Source organism: Mobula hypostoma, chromosome 23 (genome assembly GCF_963921235.1).
Source record: "Mobula hypostoma chromosome 23, sMobHyp1.1, whole genome shotgun sequence".
Classification (NCBI taxonomy): domain Eukaryota; kingdom Metazoa; phylum Chordata; class Chondrichthyes; order Myliobatiformes; family Myliobatidae; genus Mobula; species Mobula hypostoma.
The window spans coordinates 12,227,929-12,250,005 of record NC_086119.1 but is presented as its reverse complement, the minus strand read 5'-3'; the positions used below and the strand labels follow the sequence as shown (position 1 = coordinate 12,250,005).

At 40.9% G+C, this 22,077-nt stretch overlaps 2 protein-coding genes across 11 annotated transcripts in view; one reads left to right on the top strand and one right to left on the bottom strand.

Annotated features, from left to right (window-relative positions):
- nf1a (neurofibromin 1a) overlaps positions 1–22,077 on the top strand; it is a 385,105-nt gene that overhangs the window by 241,072 nt on the left and 121,956 nt on the right. The window lies entirely within an intron of this gene.
- Positions 2,730–21,067, bottom strand: LOC134336666 (uncharacterized). 2 transcript variants are annotated; one of them, XM_063031013.1, is made up of 3 exons: positions 20,645–21,067; positions 14,499–15,060; positions 2,730–7,304 (listed from the first exon to the last, which is right to left on the bottom strand). In XM_063031013.1, the coding sequence occupies exon 3, from the start codon at positions 7,241–7,243 to the stop codon at positions 6,272–6,274; it is 972 nt and encodes a 323-aa protein (XP_062887083.1). In that variant the 5' UTR covers positions 7,244–7,304; positions 14,499–15,060; positions 20,645–21,067; the 3' UTR covers positions 2,730–6,271. The 2 variants fall into 2 exon arrangements, with proteins under 2 accessions (XP_062887083.1, XP_062887084.1); XM_063031014.1 differs by lacking the exon at positions 20,645–21,067 and having other exon boundaries at positions 14,499–15,127.

Below are 22,077 nucleotides of genomic sequence, written 5' to 3'. Positions count from 1 at the left end.
ACCTATTGTATGTTCTCAGCATTATTTTTCTTTGTTAGTATACCATATAGCAGGTTGGACAACTTATTTTACAAAGATCAAAACTTCCAAGACCCATTGTTAATTAAAATTAGATGGGCATGTAGTTGAGAGAAAAATGGAGGGCTTATGCAGGAGGGAAGTGGTAAATTGATCTTAAAATAGGTTAAAAGGTCGGCACAACATCAGGGCTTAAAAGGCCTGTATTATGCTGTAATGTTCTATGTTCTATGACATTACTTTAATTCAAATTGTTTAGATGCATATTCTTTGATTTGTCTTCCAGCATTACATTGCATGTGGTATGTACAAATAGGAAAGTACTGACAAGGTGTAACTGCTGGTGTACAGTATATTGCTGGAAAAAAAAACAAAAGTGCAATTTCCTCCCTCAACGTGACAAGCCATTCAGTTCAGTATTACTCAGACACCCCCCCTCCCGCCCTCCAGTACAGCACTGTGGCCACCTAGATTTTTGTTTCCTAGTCTCTGGAATGAGGCCAAAACTTTTGTCTCAAATGAAATTGCTTACCATTCAACTCTTTGTAGGTAATATAAGATTTATCTGCAAAGTGCCTGTGGTCAGTAATGTTCTGTACATACAGTGGAAACTTCATCCTGCCACTAATTCAAAATACAGCAGGAGGGTGCCATACTGAAAAGCAAAATGAAAGTAAATTCACTCAAGTCATTCCACGAGTGAATGGGTTTGATTTTTATTGAGAGGAAAATGAATGAAAATACAAGGCATCTATCCAGGCCTTAGTGGATTTTGCTATCCTATCGTACCTTCTTGATAACCCCACTGTTTTTTTTTTGCCGTTTCCTTGCAGCTTGGAGTTTTCCCTTCCCTTATTTAACTAATTTTAGGTTGTGCTCTTGAGAACTATAGATGGGCCTAATTTAAAGTGGTATCATGAAGGATTCCTTCCACCCTGCTTGTGGACTGTTTATCCCACACCCATCAGGGAAGAGGCTACGTAGCATTCACAACAGGACCACCAGACTCAAAAACAGCTACTTTCCCTTTCCCCCCATCAGGGTGATCAACACCTGCACCCATAAGCCCACCCTAACACCTCCATATAAACACCGCCTAGTGTACATACCACCAGTCTATGTATGTAGCAATTACTGGTTAATAGGATTGCTTTTATATTTATTGAGTTTTTTATGGTGTTCTTTATGCCTATTGTTATTTTTTAAAGCTGCATCAGATCCAGAGTAACAATGATTTCATTCTCCTTTACACTTGTGCACTGAAGAATGAGAATAATCAGTCTTGAATCTAGTGTACTAATACCACTCAGAGTTCTGAATGGTATGGACATGAACAACAAGTAAGGAAAATCTGACACTGGCTCAGTAAGACTTTGGTGAGACTGAACCTAGAGTTTTGATAAAGTTTTGGTCTTCTTATTCAGGAAGCATACACTTACCTCATAGAGAATGTAATGAAGATTCATTAGAATGATAGTAAATACTGGGATGATTTAAGTTGATTGGGCCTACACTCCAGAGGTTAAAACCAAAGGTGACTTAATTAAAGAGGTCAGGAGACTGAGGAGACTTGGCAGAATAAATGTTCACCATTATGGTGGGTCTGAAAATAGAGAATTGGGTCTCCGAGTAAATAGTTGAACAGAACAATACTGCACAATACAAGCCCTTTAGTCCACAATGTTGTACAAACCTTTTAACCTGCTCCAAGATCAATCTAACCCTCCAACCCTACACAGCCCTCCATTTTTCTTTTATCTATGTGCCCATTTAGCAGTGTCTTCAATGTCCCTCAAGTATGTCCCTCTACCACCGCCCCTGACAATGCGTTCCATGCACTTGCCATTCTCTGTTTAAAAAAGTACTACCTTTGATAGCTCATATATATTTGCCTCCAATTACCTTAAAATTATGCACCCTCGCATTAGCCATTTCTGCCCTGGAAAAAGATCTCTGGATATCCACTTGATTTGTACCTCATCATCTTATACACCTCTTATCAAGTCACCTCTTGTCCTCTTCTGCCTTTATCAAGTCGTCTCTCATTCTTTTGGCTGGCCAAATAGGATTGAGATGAGTGAAGAATTTTTGCCATTGAAGAAGATAAATCTTCAAAATTGGTGTGTTATTGATCCAGTAAAAGCTGAAACTTTTGAATTATAGGGGAGTCCAACTGTGCAGTGATTGGACAAGAAAGTAATGTCAACACCAAACATCAGCTCAACTGTGATTTCCTTGCACAGATGGAGTGAGCTCAAGGAGCTATCTAATGCTCCTCTGTCTTATATTATTAACCCCGATGTTTCAGTTCGAAATTTTTCTCCATGCATCCTCATGGCTCATCTCATCTGTATAATTAGAAACTTTTTTTAATGACCTGGAAAGTACTTTGTAATTTTATATAATATGGGCTCATTAAAAGGACTGTCAAACAAACAGGTTACGCAGCACTCCCCAAGCCCATTTTGAAAATTTGTTTATTTTAACCACATGAAATGTAGTACTTTCATTGGAATTAATTTAAAGTTGGCATGGCTACACTGTTGGATAGTGCAACAATTCTGAGTTTAAGTTAGTTCCTGAGTATATACTCTAATTTGTAATCTTCCCAACATTTAAGATAATGTGGAGTTCAAACTGAAATGCCATCAAGTTTGTGCAGAGGAGCATTCTATTTGTCTAATTTGAGAAACATTTAAGAAAGACTCAAGTTAACAGTCTTGTTGCCTTTATTACATTTTTTGTTATGCAGTAACAAAACTTGGTGCTACTTATATGCAGATTAACAAATGTACAGATTTAGTGTAACACCAAAATGCTTATTAAGTAGTAGTTTTGAAATGCATTCTCTGTCCACTGTGCCCTTTTTTTTAACTGGGATCATCTGAACTCCTTATGATTTTAAAAGGTTTAAATGGGGAGTAAAATGGAAATCATCACAGCAAGGAATATTTATTTTCCTAAATGAAAACAGGAAATTGTGAGCTTTGACCACACCACATTGATTGTGCAAATCATTTTCTGTGGCAAATTGGGGGTGGGATGGTGCTGAGGAAATTAATGTACTCTCTACACCTGTCCCTTGGGGGGGAAAATAGTAATCAGTCTAAACCAAAGACGGGACTGGCACTATATTGTCCTGGGGGAATGTACGGCATAGAATTCCAAGCAGTAGTTCCCTGTTGCAGTGCCAAAAATCTTTTGCTTAATTTGTCTCAACTACCGTCAAATTGGACTCAGTGGAACTCTAAAATGAAATATTCTTACAATCGTGCAAGCTTAGTTAAAACTTCTAAGGCTCATTGCTGTTTCTACGACATGCTAGCAACAATCACATGCGTTTTCATGGATTTATCCCAAGTGCCTAAAGTTGGAAGAGCATTGAGTAAATGAACTAATATTTATACCTTGCTCTCCCCAAAAGTTTTGACATGTACATAATTAGCAGCCAGAGGTTATCTGGCATATAATTATGCAGGCAACTGAGATTAAATTCACCCATCAGAATCTACCTCCTTATGATCTTGGGTCTGTGGATCTTACATTATAACTGCCCCATCATAACCTTCCTAATAACTCCAGTGCTTTTGTTTTCATCCTTCAACTTGAAGCATTGCCTCTCTTTATTTAACTAATTTATGTTTGTGCTCTCAAAAACTGTAGGTGGGCCAAATTTATAGTGGTATCAAATGTATTGATAGCATTCAGGGTTGTTTACCTGCACTGTACTTTCTGTGACAGTCCTCAAGCCCATTCTGAAAATTTGTTGCTTTCATTTTATTGATTGCATAATTTTTTCATTTATTGAAATACTAAGCGGAATATGCCCTTCAGGCCCATCAAGCCGTGCCAACCAGCAATCCCCTGATTTAATCCTAGCCCAATCGTGAGACAATTTACAAGGACCAATTAACCTCCAATCCGGTACGTCTCTAGACTGTGGGAGGAAACTGGAGCACCCAGGGGAAACTCACACGGTCACGGGGAGAATGTACAAACTCCTTACAGGCAGAGGTGAGAATTGAACCCGGGTAAAGCATTGTGCTAACCACTATGCTACCATGCATTTTAGCTCCATACATTATCATTGTTTTACCACCTTCTATCTGAATGCACTGTGTAATTGTTGGATCTATATGAACAGTATGCAATATAAGCTTTTTACTGTACTTCAGTACATGTATACCAGTTCCAATCCCCCCTTCATTACCATTGGTATATGAAGAGTATACACAAATCCCTGAACTGAGATCAGATCTCTCTCCGGGTGGGTGTTGCTGGAGGTAGGGTTGGAATGTAAATGCGAGTAACACACACAAAGTGCAGGAGGAGCTCAGCAGGCCAGGCAGCATGTATGGAAAAGAGTACAGTCGACGTTTCAGGCTGAGACCCTTCATCAGGACTGGAAAAAAAGATGAGGGGTCAGAATAAGAAAGTGGGGGGAAGGGAGGAAGAACCACAAGGTGATGGGTGAAACCAGGAGGGGGGTGGGGAGAGGTGAAGTAAAGAGCAGGAAGTTTATTGGTATAAGAGATGCAGAGCTGAAAAAGGGGGAATCTGAGAGGAGAGGTCAGAAGGCCACGGAAGAAAGAAAAAGGGGAGGAGTACCAGAGGGAGGTGAGGCAGGTAAGGAGATATGGTGAGAGAGCGAAATAGGAATGGGGAATGGTGAAGGCAGGGGAAGGGGGGCTTTACCAGTAGTTCGAGAAATCGATGTTCATGCCAGCTACTCAGACGGAATATATGGTGTTGCTCCTCCAATCTGAGTGTGGCCTCATCACAGCAGCTGAGGAGGCCATGGACTGACATGTCAGAATGGGAATGGGAAGTGGAATTAAAGTGAGCACCAGTGGGAGATCCCGTTATTTTTCTGGCAAACGGAGTGTAGGTGCTTGGCAAAGTGATCTCCTAACCTGCGTCAATTCTCACCGATATACAGGAGACCACACCTGGAGCACTGGATGCAGTAGATGATCCCATCACACTCACAGGTAAAGTGTGAAGGGCTGTTTGGGGCCCTGAATGATAGTGAGGGAGGAAGTGTAGGACAGGTGTAGCACTTGTTCTGTTCACAAGGATAAATGCCTGGAGGGAGATCAGTGGGGAGGAATGAATGGACAATGGAGTTGTGTAGGAAGCGATCCCTGTGGAAAGCAAAAAGTGGGAGAAAGGGAAAGATGTGCTTGGGGATGGGATCCTGTTGGATGAAGGATCTCAGCCCAAAACGTTGACTGTACTCTTTTCCATAAATGCTGCCTAACCTGCTGAGTTCCTCCAGGATTTTGTGTGTGTTGCTCTCCTGTTAGTTTTAGACTCGGATTTTTTCTTGAATATAAATGTGAGTATTGGTTAAAAGGAGAATTGGCAGACAGGTGAAAACACAGATTCATTGGATGTAATTTTGGCACAAACGAAAACTTCAAATGAAGAAATAAAGCAAGCCTAATAATACCTTTTGGAAGGAATAATGGGTAAGATGGAGGCCATATGGCTCTGATGATGCCATGTGATGAAATCAGAAAAACAAAGTTTGAATCCATCTCTAAAAGTATTCTTAATGCCATAAGTTTGCAAAACAATTAAAAAATAAAAGGTTTTCCCGTTTTGGGATACTAGACTTAATATTGCATTTACGGAATCAAGTCAGCCTATAGCAAAAATCTTGAATACAACTTAGGAAACTGTAAGCAAAGTCTTTTTTTTTATTTGTTGCCTTAAAATTGCTTTGCCATTTAAATAGAGGAAATACTGCATTTGCTGTAGCATGATGGTTCAGAATTTCATTTACAGACTGTACATAGGATTACTGCTGAAGGTGGAATTGCTGAAGACAAACATGCTGAGATTCTCCAGTGTTAGCTAATTGTCTTTAGTACAGGGACGTGGGAGTGAAATAAAAAATTGTAAGAATAGACTTCAATCTGCGAAAATTGAAATAAGACAGAATTATTTATCTATTGTTTTAATCGAGCCAAAAGCAGAAATGCAGCAGCAAGATTGCAATGCAGAGCAAATGCTGCACCTCTGTTCGTGATCTAATTTGCATATTGGAAAGATGCTGTGTTTTGTACTTTAGGTATAGTACATAATTTTATCACATCTAATTTTAAAACATAGTGATCAAATGCTAATGCACGGAAGCATTTACCGCAGAGAACCAGCTTTTACTTATAGCTTCAGAAGATAGTACACTGGGTCTTCTTCAATACACTTGAGAGAGCTAAAGCAAACACCTGGTACTTCTGATCTCTACTCAGGGAGGCGGAGGCAAATCAGAATCATTCACAAGATCCAAAAATTCCATTGGTGGAGGAGGAAAATCATTATTGTTTGAAAATGTTTCAGGGACATCTTGTGACGACTTTGAAGTTTCTGCGTCTGTTGCGAGTGCTGGAGCTTGCTGGTCACCTTCACCCAGCGGAGGCTGTGTCTCAGACGGTGGTGGGAATTCTTGACTTGGTGCTTCAGTTAAAACTAGTGGTTCTTTTTCTTTGTCATTGTCTTTTATGACTTCAGGCAGTGTCTCTTCTTCAGTCTCTGTTGAAGCTAAATTGTTGATCCCTTGAACCTCCTGTACCTCCATGTCATATTGATCCAGTAAGGAATCGCGTTTTGACTTTTTGGTTAGAAAGGTGGTGAGTGAGGGGCGTTTTACTGCAGCAGAATTAGGATCACAGTCTTCAGCTACGTGATCAGTATCTTCACCACCAACTGGTCCTGGGCAAGTTCCTGCCCAGGAGATGTCCTGCGCTGTATTTGTTCTTAAATATCTTTTCATCAAGAGTATGCCAATTATGCAGACCACCAGAAGTAGCAATAGTCCACCTATGATGCAAGCAATAATCATGCTTGCATTCAGATTGTCATCATTGTTTTGTTTCCTCATAATTGACTTACTCATCACCGGTGTAGTTGTCAGAAACTTAGTAGATGGATTAATTGTCATCACATTTGAAGTTGACTGAGAGGCCAGACTTGAAGTAGATGGTTTGGATGATAACGTTATCATTTGCGAAGTTGTGGAAGACATCAAATTCGTCAAACTGGAAGTGATGTTGTCGTTGCCATTTGGCAGTCCATTTGCATTGGTTGGAGACATTGGCATAGTTGTGTTTTGAACTAATGAAGTCCTTTGAACAATTATTGTACTGAAATTTGCTGTGGTATTTGAACCCATCAGGCCATTTACTAGTAGTGCCAGTAGGGTCAACTGGATTGCTTCCATGCTATTTCTTAAGGCAGAGGATTTCGAAGCATAGAACAGCTTGCTGAAGACTTCTTATTATCTGGAAGAATTAAGAACTGGTTTTCAGTATTTTTATGTATAAATGTCACAAAAATATTTATATTTAAAGCTGAGACATATTTAGATGGAGCTATGGGCTGCCCACATCTTATTGACCCAATTTCTTAAGTTTCATCCCATTATTAAGCTGGTTTAAATGTGGCAGTTGTTTTTTTTTTAAACTTGTGACAGTAATGATGTTTGAAATACCAAGTTCTGCTAATAAGTGAGAGTAGTTTCATTTTGAGTTCCTGACACATACTCATGTATGTGGCAGTGGGTACAGGATTTGATTTAAGTAGGTCCAGAGGTAAAGCACAGATGTGCTTTAATGCTTCACTTACTCAGTGGAAATTTTACAGCCAAGAGGAGGAAGGTAACAATAAGATAGTTCACATTTTTTAATTATTTAATGTTTTTGTTCCATGAATGACTTTAATTGCTTTATCCCTGTTTAGATAATTTTATATTTTCATATTTTAAAATCTTAAATCTCCATGGAATAGACTAACTTTAAAAGTTAATAGTTTAACACAAAGCAGAGTTAGAACACAGTTTTATCTGGGCCATTATTTTCAGTTCTCTCCCTCTCTTGTGCACATGGAAGTAGGGGTAAGCTATTGACAGTTTTGTTACACTATGTAATCAGGACCATCTGGCTCTGAGGATAAAGTGAGTGTGCAGAAGAACTTAGACTGATTGGGAGAATGAGCAAAGAAGTGACAGGTAGAATATAGTGTAGGGAAGTGTATGGCCAAGCATTTTGGTAGAAGGAATTACAGTATATACTATTTTCTAAATGGGGAGAAAATTCAAACATCAGAGTTGTAAATGGACTTAGGAGTCCTTGTGAAGGATTCCCTAAGGGTTAACTTGCAGGTTGAATCAGTGGTAAGGAAAACAAATGCAATATTAGCATTCATTTCAAGAGGACTAGAATATAACAGCAAGGATGCAATGCTGAGGCTTTTTAGGGATTGGTCAAACAACACAGAGCATTATGATCAGTTTTGAGCCTTATCGAAGAAAAGTTGTGCTGGCATTGGAGAAGATCCAGAGGAGGTTAACAAGAATGATTGCAGGATTGGAAGGGGTAAAGTATGAGGAGTGTTTGATGGCTGTGGGCCAGTACTCTCTAGAATTTATAAGCATGGGGGGGGAGGCAGTGGAATTTCATTGAAACATAAACAAATGTTTCATAAAGTGGGTGGTGGATGAGTCTAGGACCAGAGGCACATCCTCAAAATAGAGGGACGTCCCTTTAGAACAAAGATGAGGAAGAATTTCTTTATCCGGAAGGTATTGCCTAACCTCTGAGTTCCTCTAGCATGTTATGTATGTTATTCTGGATTTCCAGCATCTGCCGAATCTCTTGTGTTTGTGCACTGGCTAGCTTTTCCTGAATAGAGGACAGAGATAACTCAACAGCTTCTCAGTACACACTCAGACACAGCATTAATTGTACTTCCCCTTTGAGTAGCTGTTCCCCTTTGAATATCATTGGAAGATAGTATTGGTTGGTAATCAACATTTTAAAATTGCATGTCTTAAGATGTTCCATTCCTACTCTTTGGATAGCTAATTCCAGAATTTCCACTTTTTATTGGCCAGTAGTCATGAGTAAATTGGTGCCCTCCTTCTGAAAAAAAATCCTGTATTTTGTATGTACTGATTCCATCTTCAGAAGCGTTTATTTAGTCAGCAACTTTGTAATGAACTGCTTACGCATGGTCCTCACAGTAGATTGATTTTAAACTTAGGAAGAACTACTGTTGGGCAGAATCTGAAACCATTCGGGATTGTTATAGAGTTGTACAGCATGGAAAAAGACTCCTTGGCACAATTCACCCATGCCGGCTAAGATACCTGTTTGCCTGTACTTGGCCTATACCCCTGTAAACTTTTTCTGTCCATGTATCTGTCTAAGTGTTTTTTTTATTTGAAATATTCCTCTGGCAACTCGTTCCTATTCCTGTACCTACTACCCTCAGTGTGGAAAAAGTTTCCCCTCAGCTCCCTTTTAAATCTTCCCCGGATCTCACCTTAAATCTACATGCTCTAGTTTTAGACTCCCCAACCTTGGGAAAAAGACTAACCATCCACCTTATCTATGCCTATAAGTTGTAGCCTATCCACCTCAGCACAGTACAGGCCCTTTGGCCCACGATGTTATGCTGATCCTTTTATCAACTCTAAACTCAACCAAACTCTTCTCTCTGACATAGCCCTCCATTTTTTATATCACCCATATCTCTATTTAAGAGTCTACAACCACTCTCTTTTATAAGTACCCCTTATTACTAAGTCCCCCTGTTCCAGTAACATCCTTGTAAATCTTTTCTGCACCCTTTGCAGCTTAATAGCATCCTTCTTATAGCTGGGCAATCAGAACTGAGCACACTACGACAGCGTGGGTGCACTTGCACAGTTGCAACGTGACATCCCAACTTCTGTACTCAGTCCCCTGACTACTGAAGGCAAGCATGCCAAACGCCTTCTTCATCACCCCGTCTCCCTGTGCCACCACTCTGTACATGTAACCTTAGGCCCTTCTGTTCTACAACTTTTTCATTTGCTTAGTAAGTCCTGCTTGGTTTAACTTACCAAGTTTTACCATTTTACAGTGCAATCCCTTAGCTTCCATGGCAAATACTGATAAGAAATATTCATTTAACAGCTCCTCATCTCGTGTGGCTCTACTCATAGACAACCATGTTGATCCAGAAGAGGACCCCTTCTTTTCCTAATTACCCGAGTTAATTTTTCTTGCTTTTAGGAGGATCTGTGGCTGAAAATGAAGGAACAAAAGAACTAGGAGAAAGAGTAGCAGTTGGGTACATCTTGGAGTTGGGTGGGGTGGGGGAGGGAGATTCGCTTGCGTTGTATTTGCCATTACCTTGCCCACTCTCTGACCTTGTCTATATGCTCTTTTGGCATCCTATTTTTTGAATTTTGTATAGGACCTTAACTTGCCTTTTCAACAAAAGTGTAATAATATGCACAGCATATTGAAGTCATTTTGTGTCTGCTATTTACTTATCCTTCCTACATGAGATGCTAACAATAAAATATTTTATGGAAAGAACTGAATTATTATTGTGTTTTCAGCCATCAGTAAGAGAATACAGATCACTGCAGTCTCTCCTTTGGCAAGAGTTGCACAAAGAGCTTTCAACTCATTTTGAAACTTCTGTCATGATTTCATTTCCTGAAATTAGGTGAATATCCTAATCATACTGCTGGCTTTGGGGCCCTATTTTCACACTTGATTTCAATCTCTAGTTGTAATCTGATGGTCTATTCCGGAACCGCGATGCTATCTGCTTTGTGCAAGTCAACAGGTTTGCAGTATGGATTGTGGCCAAGGCTGAAAGTACTGCATTGGCAGCCTGCTGCAGATCTGTCAGGTCAGCACACCAATAAAGTGATTTAGTCCATAATTTGTTACTACTACTATTGGTATAATAATTACCGAATGTTACAGGACATTAAATGTGTTTTAAATAATGTTATAGGTCTCTTATCGTACTTCGACACTCAACCCTACAGTATTTGTTTGTTCAAATACTTCTAACCAGTGCTGACAGAATTTCAGCATGAAGAAATTGAATAATAGACTGTAAGCACTTTTTTGTGTGATATACTGCAGTTTCCGAGTGACTCTTTAGACATATTCCCTGCAGTGAAAGTCAGACTTAGAATATATACCTGCATCATTGCTGCATCACTTACAAATGAAAACTTAATGCGTCCAATAGTGAAGAGAAGGAACTTAGCAGGTCAGGCAGCATCAAAGGAAAAGAGTAAAGAGTTGAAGTTTCAGGCCAAGACCCTTCTCCAGAACTGAGAGGGAAGGGGGGAGATGCCTCCCACCACCTTTTCATTCATACATGTTACAACCTTCCCCCAGTCCTGAAGAAGGCTCTCGCCCTGAAAAGTCAACTGTGTACTCTTTTCTATGGATGCTGCCTGACCTGCTGAGTTCCTCCAGCATTTTGTGTGTGCTGCTCTGGATTTCCAGTATCGGCAGTTTTTTTTTGTGTTTCCAATAATGATGATGCATTTTTAAACATCGTGCATATTACTTCTGTTCAGGTAACCTAGCTATTGGGAAAATAGCTTTCTAATTTCAGCTGGCAAAGTACTCTGTTTGAGAGGACTTGGTTATATAAAATATATACTACAAATTATAATAAAAAGTATATAATAAAGAAGATAAAATAAGTAGTGCGAAAAGAGAGCAAAAATTACTGAGGAAGTGTTGATGGATTAATGGACTGTTCAGAAATCTGATAGTGGAGGGGAAGAATCTGTTCCTAAAATGTTGAGTGTGTGTCTTCAGGACCCTGTTCCTCCTCTCTGGTGGTAGTAATGAGAAGAGGTGTGGTCCTCAATGGTGGATGCCTCCATTTTGAGGCATCGCTTTCTGAAGATCTCCTTGATACTGAGGAGGCTAGTGCCCGTGGTGGAGCTGGCTGAGTTTAGAACTCTCTACCGATTTTTCCAGTCCTGTGCTGTGGCCCCTCCATACCAACTGATGATGCAGCCAGTGAGCATGCTCTCCATTGTACCTCAGTAGAAATTTGCAGGAGCCTTTGGTAACATATTTTAAATGCTGTCTCATAAGCCAGTATTATATTGACTATTATTACTTCTTAATACTTGGTTTATTGCAATAATTTGCATTGACTTGAATTGATTGAGCAGCATTAAGTTTCAGATGATACTACCGACATACAGTTGGCTGCAAAGTGCATGTGGCTTAGGAAAAGTTGATTATTTGATTTTACTGTTTCTAAGGTCTAATTGTGGAAAGGTGCTTCGTGACAGGAATCTACAATGCAGCTTCTACAAAATGGCTGACATCAATGTCACTTCCCTAAACTGTTAATGGCTGCACAAAAAGTACATGCAGGCAGTTTCATTGCACATTTAATTCATCCATTCATGTACCATTGCAATAATGCATAATTTTGTATCACTTTTCCAGCCCCTATTTTCCCTAGCTCTCAAAGTCCATATGTGAAGTTCAAGTTTAAATTATACAAGGTGTTTGTCAGAGAGGGAATTAAATCTTGTGTGACAGACATGACCACTGTTAATTACTCCCATTGTCACATTTCAAAAATTGTCAGTGGCAAAATTTCCAAGATAGTCAATGATTTATATAGCACTGTACTGCTGGTGCAAAATAACTCATTTCACCTCATATAGGACAGTGACAATAAACCTGATTCTGATACAGAGCAACACGCAGAAAATGCTGGAGGAACCTAGGCAGCTCCTATGGAGGGGAATAAACGATTGATGTTTCAGTGCTGATGAAAGGTCTCAACCAGAAAAATCAACTATTTATTCCCCTCCTTAGATGCTGTCTGTCTTACTGAGTTCATCCAACATTTTGTATGTGTTGCTCAAAATTTCCAACATCTACAGAATCTCTTGTGTTTATGATTCCCCTTAACCACCTCTGGAGACTTCAGGACACTTCCACTGTTCGTATATTTCCTTTTTGAACTCGTCGTTTGATTGCACAGAAAATGGATATCTTAAGGACCCACAAACGTGAGGTAATGGCTGAATAATATTGTCATGGGTTCCTTTTGCAACTAGCAAAAGAGAAGTCATGAGTTTTCTTTGACAGGAAGATAACACTTTGATAATAATGAACACAAGAGGTTCAGTGGATGCTGTGTCTAGAGCAACGCACACAAGGCGCCGGAAAAACTCAGGTCAGGCAGCATCTCTGGAGAGGAATGAAGAGCTGACGTTTCAGGTTGAGACCCTTCATCAGTAAACATTTCTTTAGTAGTGTACCATACTGCATTAGCAAGTATTAAGAACATCAAAAAAATCAGTAGACACTGGAAATCCAAAGCAATACACACACAGTGCTCGAGGAACACAGCAGGTCAGGCAGCATCTATGGAAAAGCATTAATGTGAAATGCATGATGAAGGGTCTTGGCCCAAAACATCAACTGTTTGCTTTTTCCATAGATGCTGCCTGACCTGCTGAGTTTCTCCAGCATTGTGTACATGTGTTGCTTAGCAATTATTAAGTGCTTGAGTGCTGAGAATGGGATTTGTACACACAGTTTTATGACAGAGAGGTGAAAGTGTAACCAGTGAGCCAGAACATTGGTGACATTATTATAAACACTTCAAATTGCAAAGAAAACCAAATTGCTTCTCATTGATAAAGAAAGCGTGCCATTGGGGGGGGGAAGGGCGTGATTGCCCTGACATTTCCTTGTTGTTAGGGCTGCAGTTTGATGTGAACAACTGCTGTGTTTGGCTGCACTGCTCCCACTGTTCTTAAAAGTAAAAATCAGTCATTTATACTGAGTGTCTGAGAGAGGTTTGAATTAATGGCATTATATGACTCTATTTACATATAAATCACCACGATAAATTAGTTTCAATGGAGAATGAAACTGTTATTTTTTATCAGCAGTTTACTTTATATCTGACTTGTATTCAGAATAATACTGTGTAGAAACAACCATAAGCAGTGTTTTTAAGATTGGCACCATGAAGTGGATTTGATGTAGAATTGATCTTTCTTAGGTTTACAATAACTTTGAATTCTAAAGCAATCTGCCACCAAACTCCCTGCACCCCATCTATCTCTAGTAATTTGAATGATACTATAATCAGATAACCACATTAGGTTGTTATTTCGTAAAGGGCATTTTTCTCAAAATAAACTTTATTCAGAAAAAGTATTTATGAGATTAAACCGTGCAATGCCTTTTCATTCTTTAAACATAATCAATGCTTTTAGTCAGGGGTTCCTAACCTTTATTATGCCCAGGTTGGGAGCCCCTCCTTTACATTCCTACACATCAATAGCATTGCTCACTCTGGGGTGGTATGCTGCTACACGAGGGGCTTCCTCACTCAACCCAGCCCCCAGCTCTTCAGAAGCAGAAGAGCCATACACTGTGGGCCATCCCCACCGAGCCGAGGTCTGTTTACTTCTCTCATTTACCTCCATTCCTCCAAATCTCCACTCATTAGTCTCTGCGCCTTTTACTTACATCGCTTGTTGCCTCACTCAGTTGACACACTGTTCACTCTGCATTCGCCTTCTTGTATAGTCACATTCAAAACTGAGTGCTCCATTCTTCTGTGAGGAAGTTCATCAGTGCATCTATCAAAACACAATCACTCATGCTCTTGAAAACACTTACCACAGAGAGCTTGGATCTGGAGTTTGAAGGATGCCTCTAGTACGACCTTTGCTGGGCACTACACGTTGAAGCGGAGATTCCTGTGAGATTGATCACTTTGCATTTATTGTCACTGTTAGTAATGGAGTTAACACTCAAAACCAATCAAGTTCATCTGTTGTGCTGTCACTTGTTAATTTTGAGGTTTTAGTAAAAGGGAAGTAAGAGCACAGTACGCTGTCCGGATGTGAAGAAATTAGTAGCAGTATTGCTAGCAAGTACAGTTCGGTCCAACATCCATTAAAAGTTTAACAATGAATGCCATATTTGTACTGTGTTGTGTGCTGCAGTCAACAAGACCACATTTATTGTAAACCTGTTTATGACATTGCAGTTTTCTCCTGCTCTTCCAATAAACCGAGGTTAAACGTGTGTGTGCTATTACTCAACCTGCGCTGGTGCAACTCTGCACCCAGCACGGCTTCTCTGTGAAATGTCAAGCCTGGCTTCTCCCTTCCTCTTCCCAGGTTGCCATACGATAGTATTGGAATCCATTTGCAAGTTTAGCTTTGAATAAAAGTTCCTGCAGAAGAGAATGGGAAGCAAGTTTCATTTTAATTGATTTAGAGCCCTCATATAGAACTTTCTTGACTGAACCGTCTAAACAATACAGTTCAGTGAAGTACTGATTAAGAGGAAGCATCAAGCTGAGTGGAGGGACGGACTTCTGACACCGTATTGAAAACTTAATTCACAGTCTGGACCTCATTAAAGACACTTGTGGTTAAAAATGTTTTTCTAGATTTCAAGGGAAACTGGTGCTGTTTCATTTTGCCTCCCCTTTGACCTTTCCTTGTGCTTGTCAGTAATTCGTGGCCAATATGCAGTTTGCAGAAATACGATTGATTCCTTAGCAATCTTTTGGGCTGAATACATTTTGAATCTACCTCATGTTCCCCAAAGGATGCAGTAGTTTCTGCTTGGAATTGTAGAGAATTATAAAATAATTGCACTTATTTAAACTTCTGCTGCGTCACTCTGCAGAGAGGTTATTGCGGTGCTATTACAACTTGGGGCGTCAGAGTTCAATTCGGTGCCGTCTGTAAATAGTTCATACAATCTCCCCATAACCACATAGGTTTCCTCCAGGTGCTCCAGTTTTTTCCCACAGTCCAAAGGCATACCAGTTAGTAGATTTATTGGTCATTGTAAATTGTCCTGTGATTAGGCTAGTGTTGAATAGGTAGGTTGCTGGGTAGCACAGCTCATTAGGCTGGAAAAGCCTGATCTGCACTGTCTTCTTGGGCCCTTAGGTCCCAGTGGAGCAGAGGCCATTGACGATCTCCCAAAGTTGATGGTAAGGTTGGAGTTCATCAATGTTTCTGTAATCTATTGTATCCACTGAACAACATCACCAGAGCCCTGTTGGCCACCCTTACCCATTCCCACCTCTCATGACAGGAACATAGGGTTTGACTTGAGAAGCTTCTGAATTGAATTGAATTGACTTTATTACTTACATCTTCTGCGCTGTATCTCTAAATAAATAAATAACTATTCCTCCAAGGTAACAGTATTTGGATGTTAGATTAAACAATGCGATTTAATCTTTTTGAGGATGAAACTGATTTACCATAGAAACCATAGAAACTACAGCACAGAAACAGGCCTTTTGGCCCTTCTTGGCTGTGCCGAACCATTTTCTGCCCAGTCCCACTGACCTGCACACGGACCATATCCCTCCATACACCTCCCATCCATGTATCTGTCCAATTTATTCTTAAATGTTAAAAAAGAACCCGCATTTACCACCTCATCTGGCAGCTCATTCCATACTCCCACCACTCTCTGTGTGAAGAAGCCCCCTCTAATGTTCCCTTTAAACTTTTCCCCCCTCACCCTTAACCCATGTCCTCTGGTTTTTTTCTCCCCTTGCCTCAGTGGAAAAAGCCTGCTTGCATTCACTCTATCTATACCCATCATAATTTTATACACCTCTATCAAATCTCCCCTCATTCTCCTACGCTGCAGGGAATAAAGTCCTAACCTATTCAACCTTTCTCTGTAACTGAGTTTCTCAAGTCCTGGCAACATCCTTGTAAACCTTCTCTGCACTCTTTCAACCTTATTTATATCCTTCCTGTAATTTGGTGACCAAAACTGAACACAATACTCCAGATTCGGCCTCACCAATGCCTTATACAACCTCATCATAACATTCCAGCTCTTATACTCAATACTTTGATTAATAAAGGCCAATGTACCAAAAGCTCTCTTTACGACCCTATCTACTTGTGACGCCACTTTTAGGGAATTTTGTATCAGTATTCCCAGATCCCTCTGTTCTACTGCATTCCTCAGTGCCTTACCATTAACCCTGTATGTTCTACCTTGGTTTGTCCTTCCAACGTGCAATACCTCACACTTGTCTGTATTAAACTCCATCTGCCATTTTTCAGCCCATTTTTCCAGCTGGTCCAAGTCCCTCTGCAGGCTCTGAAAACCTTCCTCACTGTCTACTACACCTTCAATCTTTGTATCATCAGCAAATTTGCTGATCCAATTTACCATATTATCATCCAGATCATTGATATAGATGACAAATAACAATGGACCCAGCACTGATCCCCGTGGCACACCACTAGTCACCGGCCTCCACTCAGAGAAGCAATTCTCTACCACCACTCTTTGGCTTCTTCCATTGAGCCAATGTCTAATCTAATTTACCACCTCTCCATATATAATTTTCCTAACTAACCTCCCATGCGGGACCTTGTCAAAGGCCTTACTGAAATCCATGTAGACAATATCCACTGCCTTCTCTTCATCCACTTTCCTGGTAACCTCCTCAAAAAACTCCAATAGATTGGTCAAGCATGACCTACCACGCACAAAGTCATGTTGACTCTCCCTAGTAAGTCCCTGTCTATCCAAATGCTTGTAGATTCTGTCTCTTAGTACTCCCTCCAATAACTTATCTACTACCGACGTTAAACTCACCGGCCTATAATTTCCCGGATTACTTTTTGATCCTTTTTGAAACAACGGAACAACATGAGCCACTCTCCAATCCTCCGGCACCTCACCCGTAGACAGCAACATTTTAAATATTTCTGCCAGGGACCCGCAATTTCAACACTAGACTCCTTCAAGGTCCGAGGGAACACTCTGTCAGGTCCCGGGGATTTATCCACTTTAAGTTTCCTCAAGACAGCAAGCACCTCCTCCTTTTCAATCTGTACCGTTTCCATGATCTCACTACTTGATTCCCTCAATTCCATAGACTTCATGCCAGTTTCCTTAGTAAATACAGATGCAAAAAACCTATTTAAGATCTCCCCCATTTCCTTTGGTTCCGCACATAGCCGACCACTTTGATCTTCAAGAGGACCAATTTTATCCCTTACAATCCTTTTGCTCTTAATATACCTGTAAAAGCTCTTTGGATTATCCTTCACTTTGACTGCCAAGGCAACCTCATGTCTTCTTTTAGCCCTCCTGATTACTTTCTTAAGTATTTTCTTGCACTTCTTATACTCCTCAAGCACCTGGTTTACTCCCTGTTTCCTATACATTTCATACAACTCCCTCTTCTTCTTTATCAGAGTTGCAATATCCCTTGAGAACCAAGGTTCCTTATTCCTATTCAATTTGCCTTTAATCCTGACAGGAACATACAAACTCTGAACTCTCAAAATTTCCCCTTTGAAGGCTTCCCACCTACCAATCACATCTTTGCCAGAGAACAACCTGTCCCAATCCATGCTTTTTAGATCCTTTCTCATTTCTTCAAATTTGGCCTTCTTCCAGTTCAGAACCTCAACCCTAGGACCAGATCTATCCTTGTCCATGATCAAATTGAAACTAACGGTGTTATGATCACTGGAACCAAAGTGCTCCCCTACACAGACTTCCGTCACTTGTCCTAACTCGTTTCCTAACAGGAGATCCAATATTGCATCCTCTCTAGTTGGTCCCTCTATATATTGATTTAGAAAACTTTTTCTGAACACATTTTACAAACTCTAAACCATCTAGACCCCTAACAGTATGGGAGTCCCAATAAATGTATGGAAAATTAAAATCTCCTACCACTACAACTTTATGTTTCCTGCAGTTGCCTGCTATCTCTCTGCAGATTTGCTCTTCCAAGCCTCGTTGGCTATTGGGTGTTTTGTAATACAATCCCACTAATGTGGCCATACCTTTCCTGTTTCTCAGCTCCACCCATATGGACTCAGTAGACAAGCCGTCTAATATGTCCTGCCTGAGCACTGCTGTAATATTTTCCCTAACAAGCAATGCTACTCCCCCACCTTTCATTCCTCTGCCTCGATCACATCTGAAACATCGGAACCCTGGAATATTCAGCTGCCAGTCCTGCCCCTCCTGTAGCCAAGTTTCACTAATTGCTATAACATCATAATTCCACGTGTCAATCCACGCCCTCAACTCATCCGCCTTCCCCACAATACTCCTAGCATTGAAATATATACACCTCAGAAGATTTTTACCACCACTCACAACCTTTCTATCAGCGGATTTGCTTGAACTTTTAACATCATTTATTTTCACCCCAGCCAGACTGTCGGCTCTGGCACACTGGTTCCCATCCCCCTGCAAATCTAGTTTAAAGCCTCCCCAATAGCACTAACAAACCTCCCTGAAAGGATATTGATCCCCCTGTAGTTCAAGTGTAACGCGTCTCTCTTGTACAGGTTCTACCCGCCCCAGAAGAGGTCCCAATGATCTTGAAATCTGAAACCCTGTCCCCTACACCAGTTCCTCAGCCATTTGTTTATCCTCCAGAGCATCCTATTCCTACCCTCACTGGCACATAGCACAGGTAGCAATCCTGAGATTACCACCCTTGAGATTCTGCCAATATTTGATACTTGGCTTTTTTCTCCTGCACTCTTATTCCTCCCTGATTATTTATTTTTAACTAAGCCCCTGTTGTGTATGATTGGAGGGGTGATATGATGCCCAAATTCCTTGAGGTGTGGGAGTAATATTAGAATGGTTCCTCCATCATTCCTCCACTCCCCTCACTTTCTCTCCAAATTTCAAAAGGGCATCTTACAGGAGGAAGATTCCATGCAGGAACACACTAATGATTTGGGATTTTTACATGACCAGAGTTGTGTTACAGTGCCTGGAGTGGCCTGTGCCTCAATGCATTCAGTAACATATGCCTTATTATGAGTGAACTGTATCGGATCGATTAAGGCCAATTGATCGTGTGATGACCTGACTGGACCTCCGATGTGTGAAGGTCTCTCTCTCTCTTTTTCTCATGGTGGGCTTGGTTTGTGCTCCCTCACTTTAAGTTGCCCAGCATTGCTAACATGACACAGTGAAAACATTTAATCATACTACACATCTGTCGTTCTTGCTCCGCGCATATACGGGATATTCAGACAACTTATTATTTTATATTGAGTGCCATGTATATAAATTCACGTAAATATTTATGGTCTGTATGAATACTGATGAAGGGATCAAGTGTACTGCTGCAAAATCTGATGAAGGGCCTCGGCCTAAAACGTTAACTATTTATTCCCCTGCATAGATGTTACCGGACCTACTGACTTCCTTCAGAATTTTGTGTTCGTTGCTGAAAGCTTCCAGAATCTCTGATGTTAGTGATTCTGATACTGATACAACTTTCTTTCTTCCCCATTCTGATGTTTAGTCTGAAAAACAACTGAAACTCTTGACATTCGTATGCATTGAGTTGCTGCCACATGATTGCCTGATGAGATATTAACATTAAGGAGCAAGTATTGCGAAGTGTGCTTTGGTGAAGCTTAGTCTTGAAGGCAATCTGTACAATTGAGCTACATTTCGACATAAATCCTTTGCTTAAATAGCAAGCATTAGAAAATTCCACTCTGTTTTTCATTGTGCATTTTAATTGAAATGTTTGACTGTACTCATGTTTGTACCTCTGCAGACTTTGTCTAAAAGATTCTTAACACTCTGTATTTAAAATCTATCCCTTGCAAAAATAGAAAATATTGGAATAATTTAACAGGGCAGGCAGCAGACATGGAAAGAGAAATGGAACTAACCTTTGAGTTCAAGAGCCCTTTATTAGAAAGAACCTAGGGTCACACAAGCATTTGACTTTATCTGGGTTCTTATAAGAAGGTCTTCAAACTTACCATAGATATGGCCTGACTTGCTGGGTGTTTTCAGCATTTTCCTCATTTTATTTCAGATTTCCAGGATCTGCAATCTTTCAATTTTCAGAGTTAGATTTTGGTCCTAATTTAATTTGTATGGTTGCCATTGAATTGAAATCCTATGGCCATAAAATAATCTGGATTGATTAATCTAGCAATTTAAAATATTATCCATTTAAAAAATGAATATCTCAAGTGTCTGTTAGCTGCATGACTTGCTTCATGCCGATATGAAATTCGGAGAAGGAAGTCTGAGAATCAGAGCGGGAGTGCGGCGGAAGCCATTCTGAATTTTTCTTTTTCTCATCGGAGTTAAGAGAGGCGGGACTGCACAGGTGAGTGACATCGGGCAGTGAAGCGTGGAAGATTTAAAAGGAACACAGCCTTATACAACGGGCAGTGGAGTGAGCCAGAAGCAGAGTGAAGGCTCAAGGGCTTTGGCTCCACGGGCTTAGGCGGAAACGGGTGAGGCAAAGTAGGTTCGGTTTTCAATTTTTCCTGTTATTTGAGGAAAGGGGGAGGTATGAGTGTGAGGGCAGCTTGTTGTTCTCGGTGTCGGATGTGGGAGGTCCTGGAGTCTCCCAGCCTCCCGGATGTCCACATCTGTGCCAGGTGCATCAAGCTGCAGCTCCTAATCGACCGCGTTAGGGAACTGGAACTGCAGCTTGATGACCTTCGTCTGGTCAGGGAGAGTGAGGAGTTGATAGAGAGGAGTTACAGGCAGGTGGTCACATCGGGGCCACGGGAGGAAGACAAGTGGGTCATGGTTAGGAAGGGGAAGGGGAAGAGTCAGGTACTAGAGAGTACCCCAGTGGCTGTGCCCCTTAACAATAAGTACTCCTGTTTGAGTATTGTTGGGGGGGGGGTACAGCTTACCTTGGGGAAGCAACAGTGGCCGTGCCTCCAGCGCAGGGTCCGGCCCTGTAGCTCAGAAGGGTAGGGAAAGGAAGAGGAGGGCAGTAGTAATAGGGGACTTGATAGTTAGGGGGTCAGATAGGCGATTCTTTGGATGCAGTCAGGAGGCCTGGATAGTAGTTTGCCTCCCTGGTGCCAGGGTCTGGGATGTTTCTGATCGCATCCAAGATATCCTGAAGTGGGACGGTGAGGAGCCAGAGGTCGTGGTACATATAGGTACCAATGACATAGGCAGGAAAAGGAAAGAGGTCCTGAAAGGAGAATATAGGGATTTAGGAAGGGAGTTGAGAAGAAGGACTGCAAAGGTAGTAATCTCAGGATTACTGCCTGTGCCACGCGACAGTGAGAGTAGGAATGGAATGAGGTGGAGGATGCGTGGCTGAGGGATTGGAGCAGGGAGCAGGGATTCAAGTGTTTGGATCATTGGGACCTCTTTTGGCACAGGTGTGACCTGTACAAAAAGGACGGGTTGCACTTGAATCCAAGGGGGCCCAATA

Excerpts from the sequence above, each read along its gene's own strand:
- LOC134336666 (XM_063031013.1), bottom strand. The coding sequence starts at position 7,243 with ATGGAAGCAATCCAGTTGACCCTACTGGCACTACTAGTAAATGGCCTG.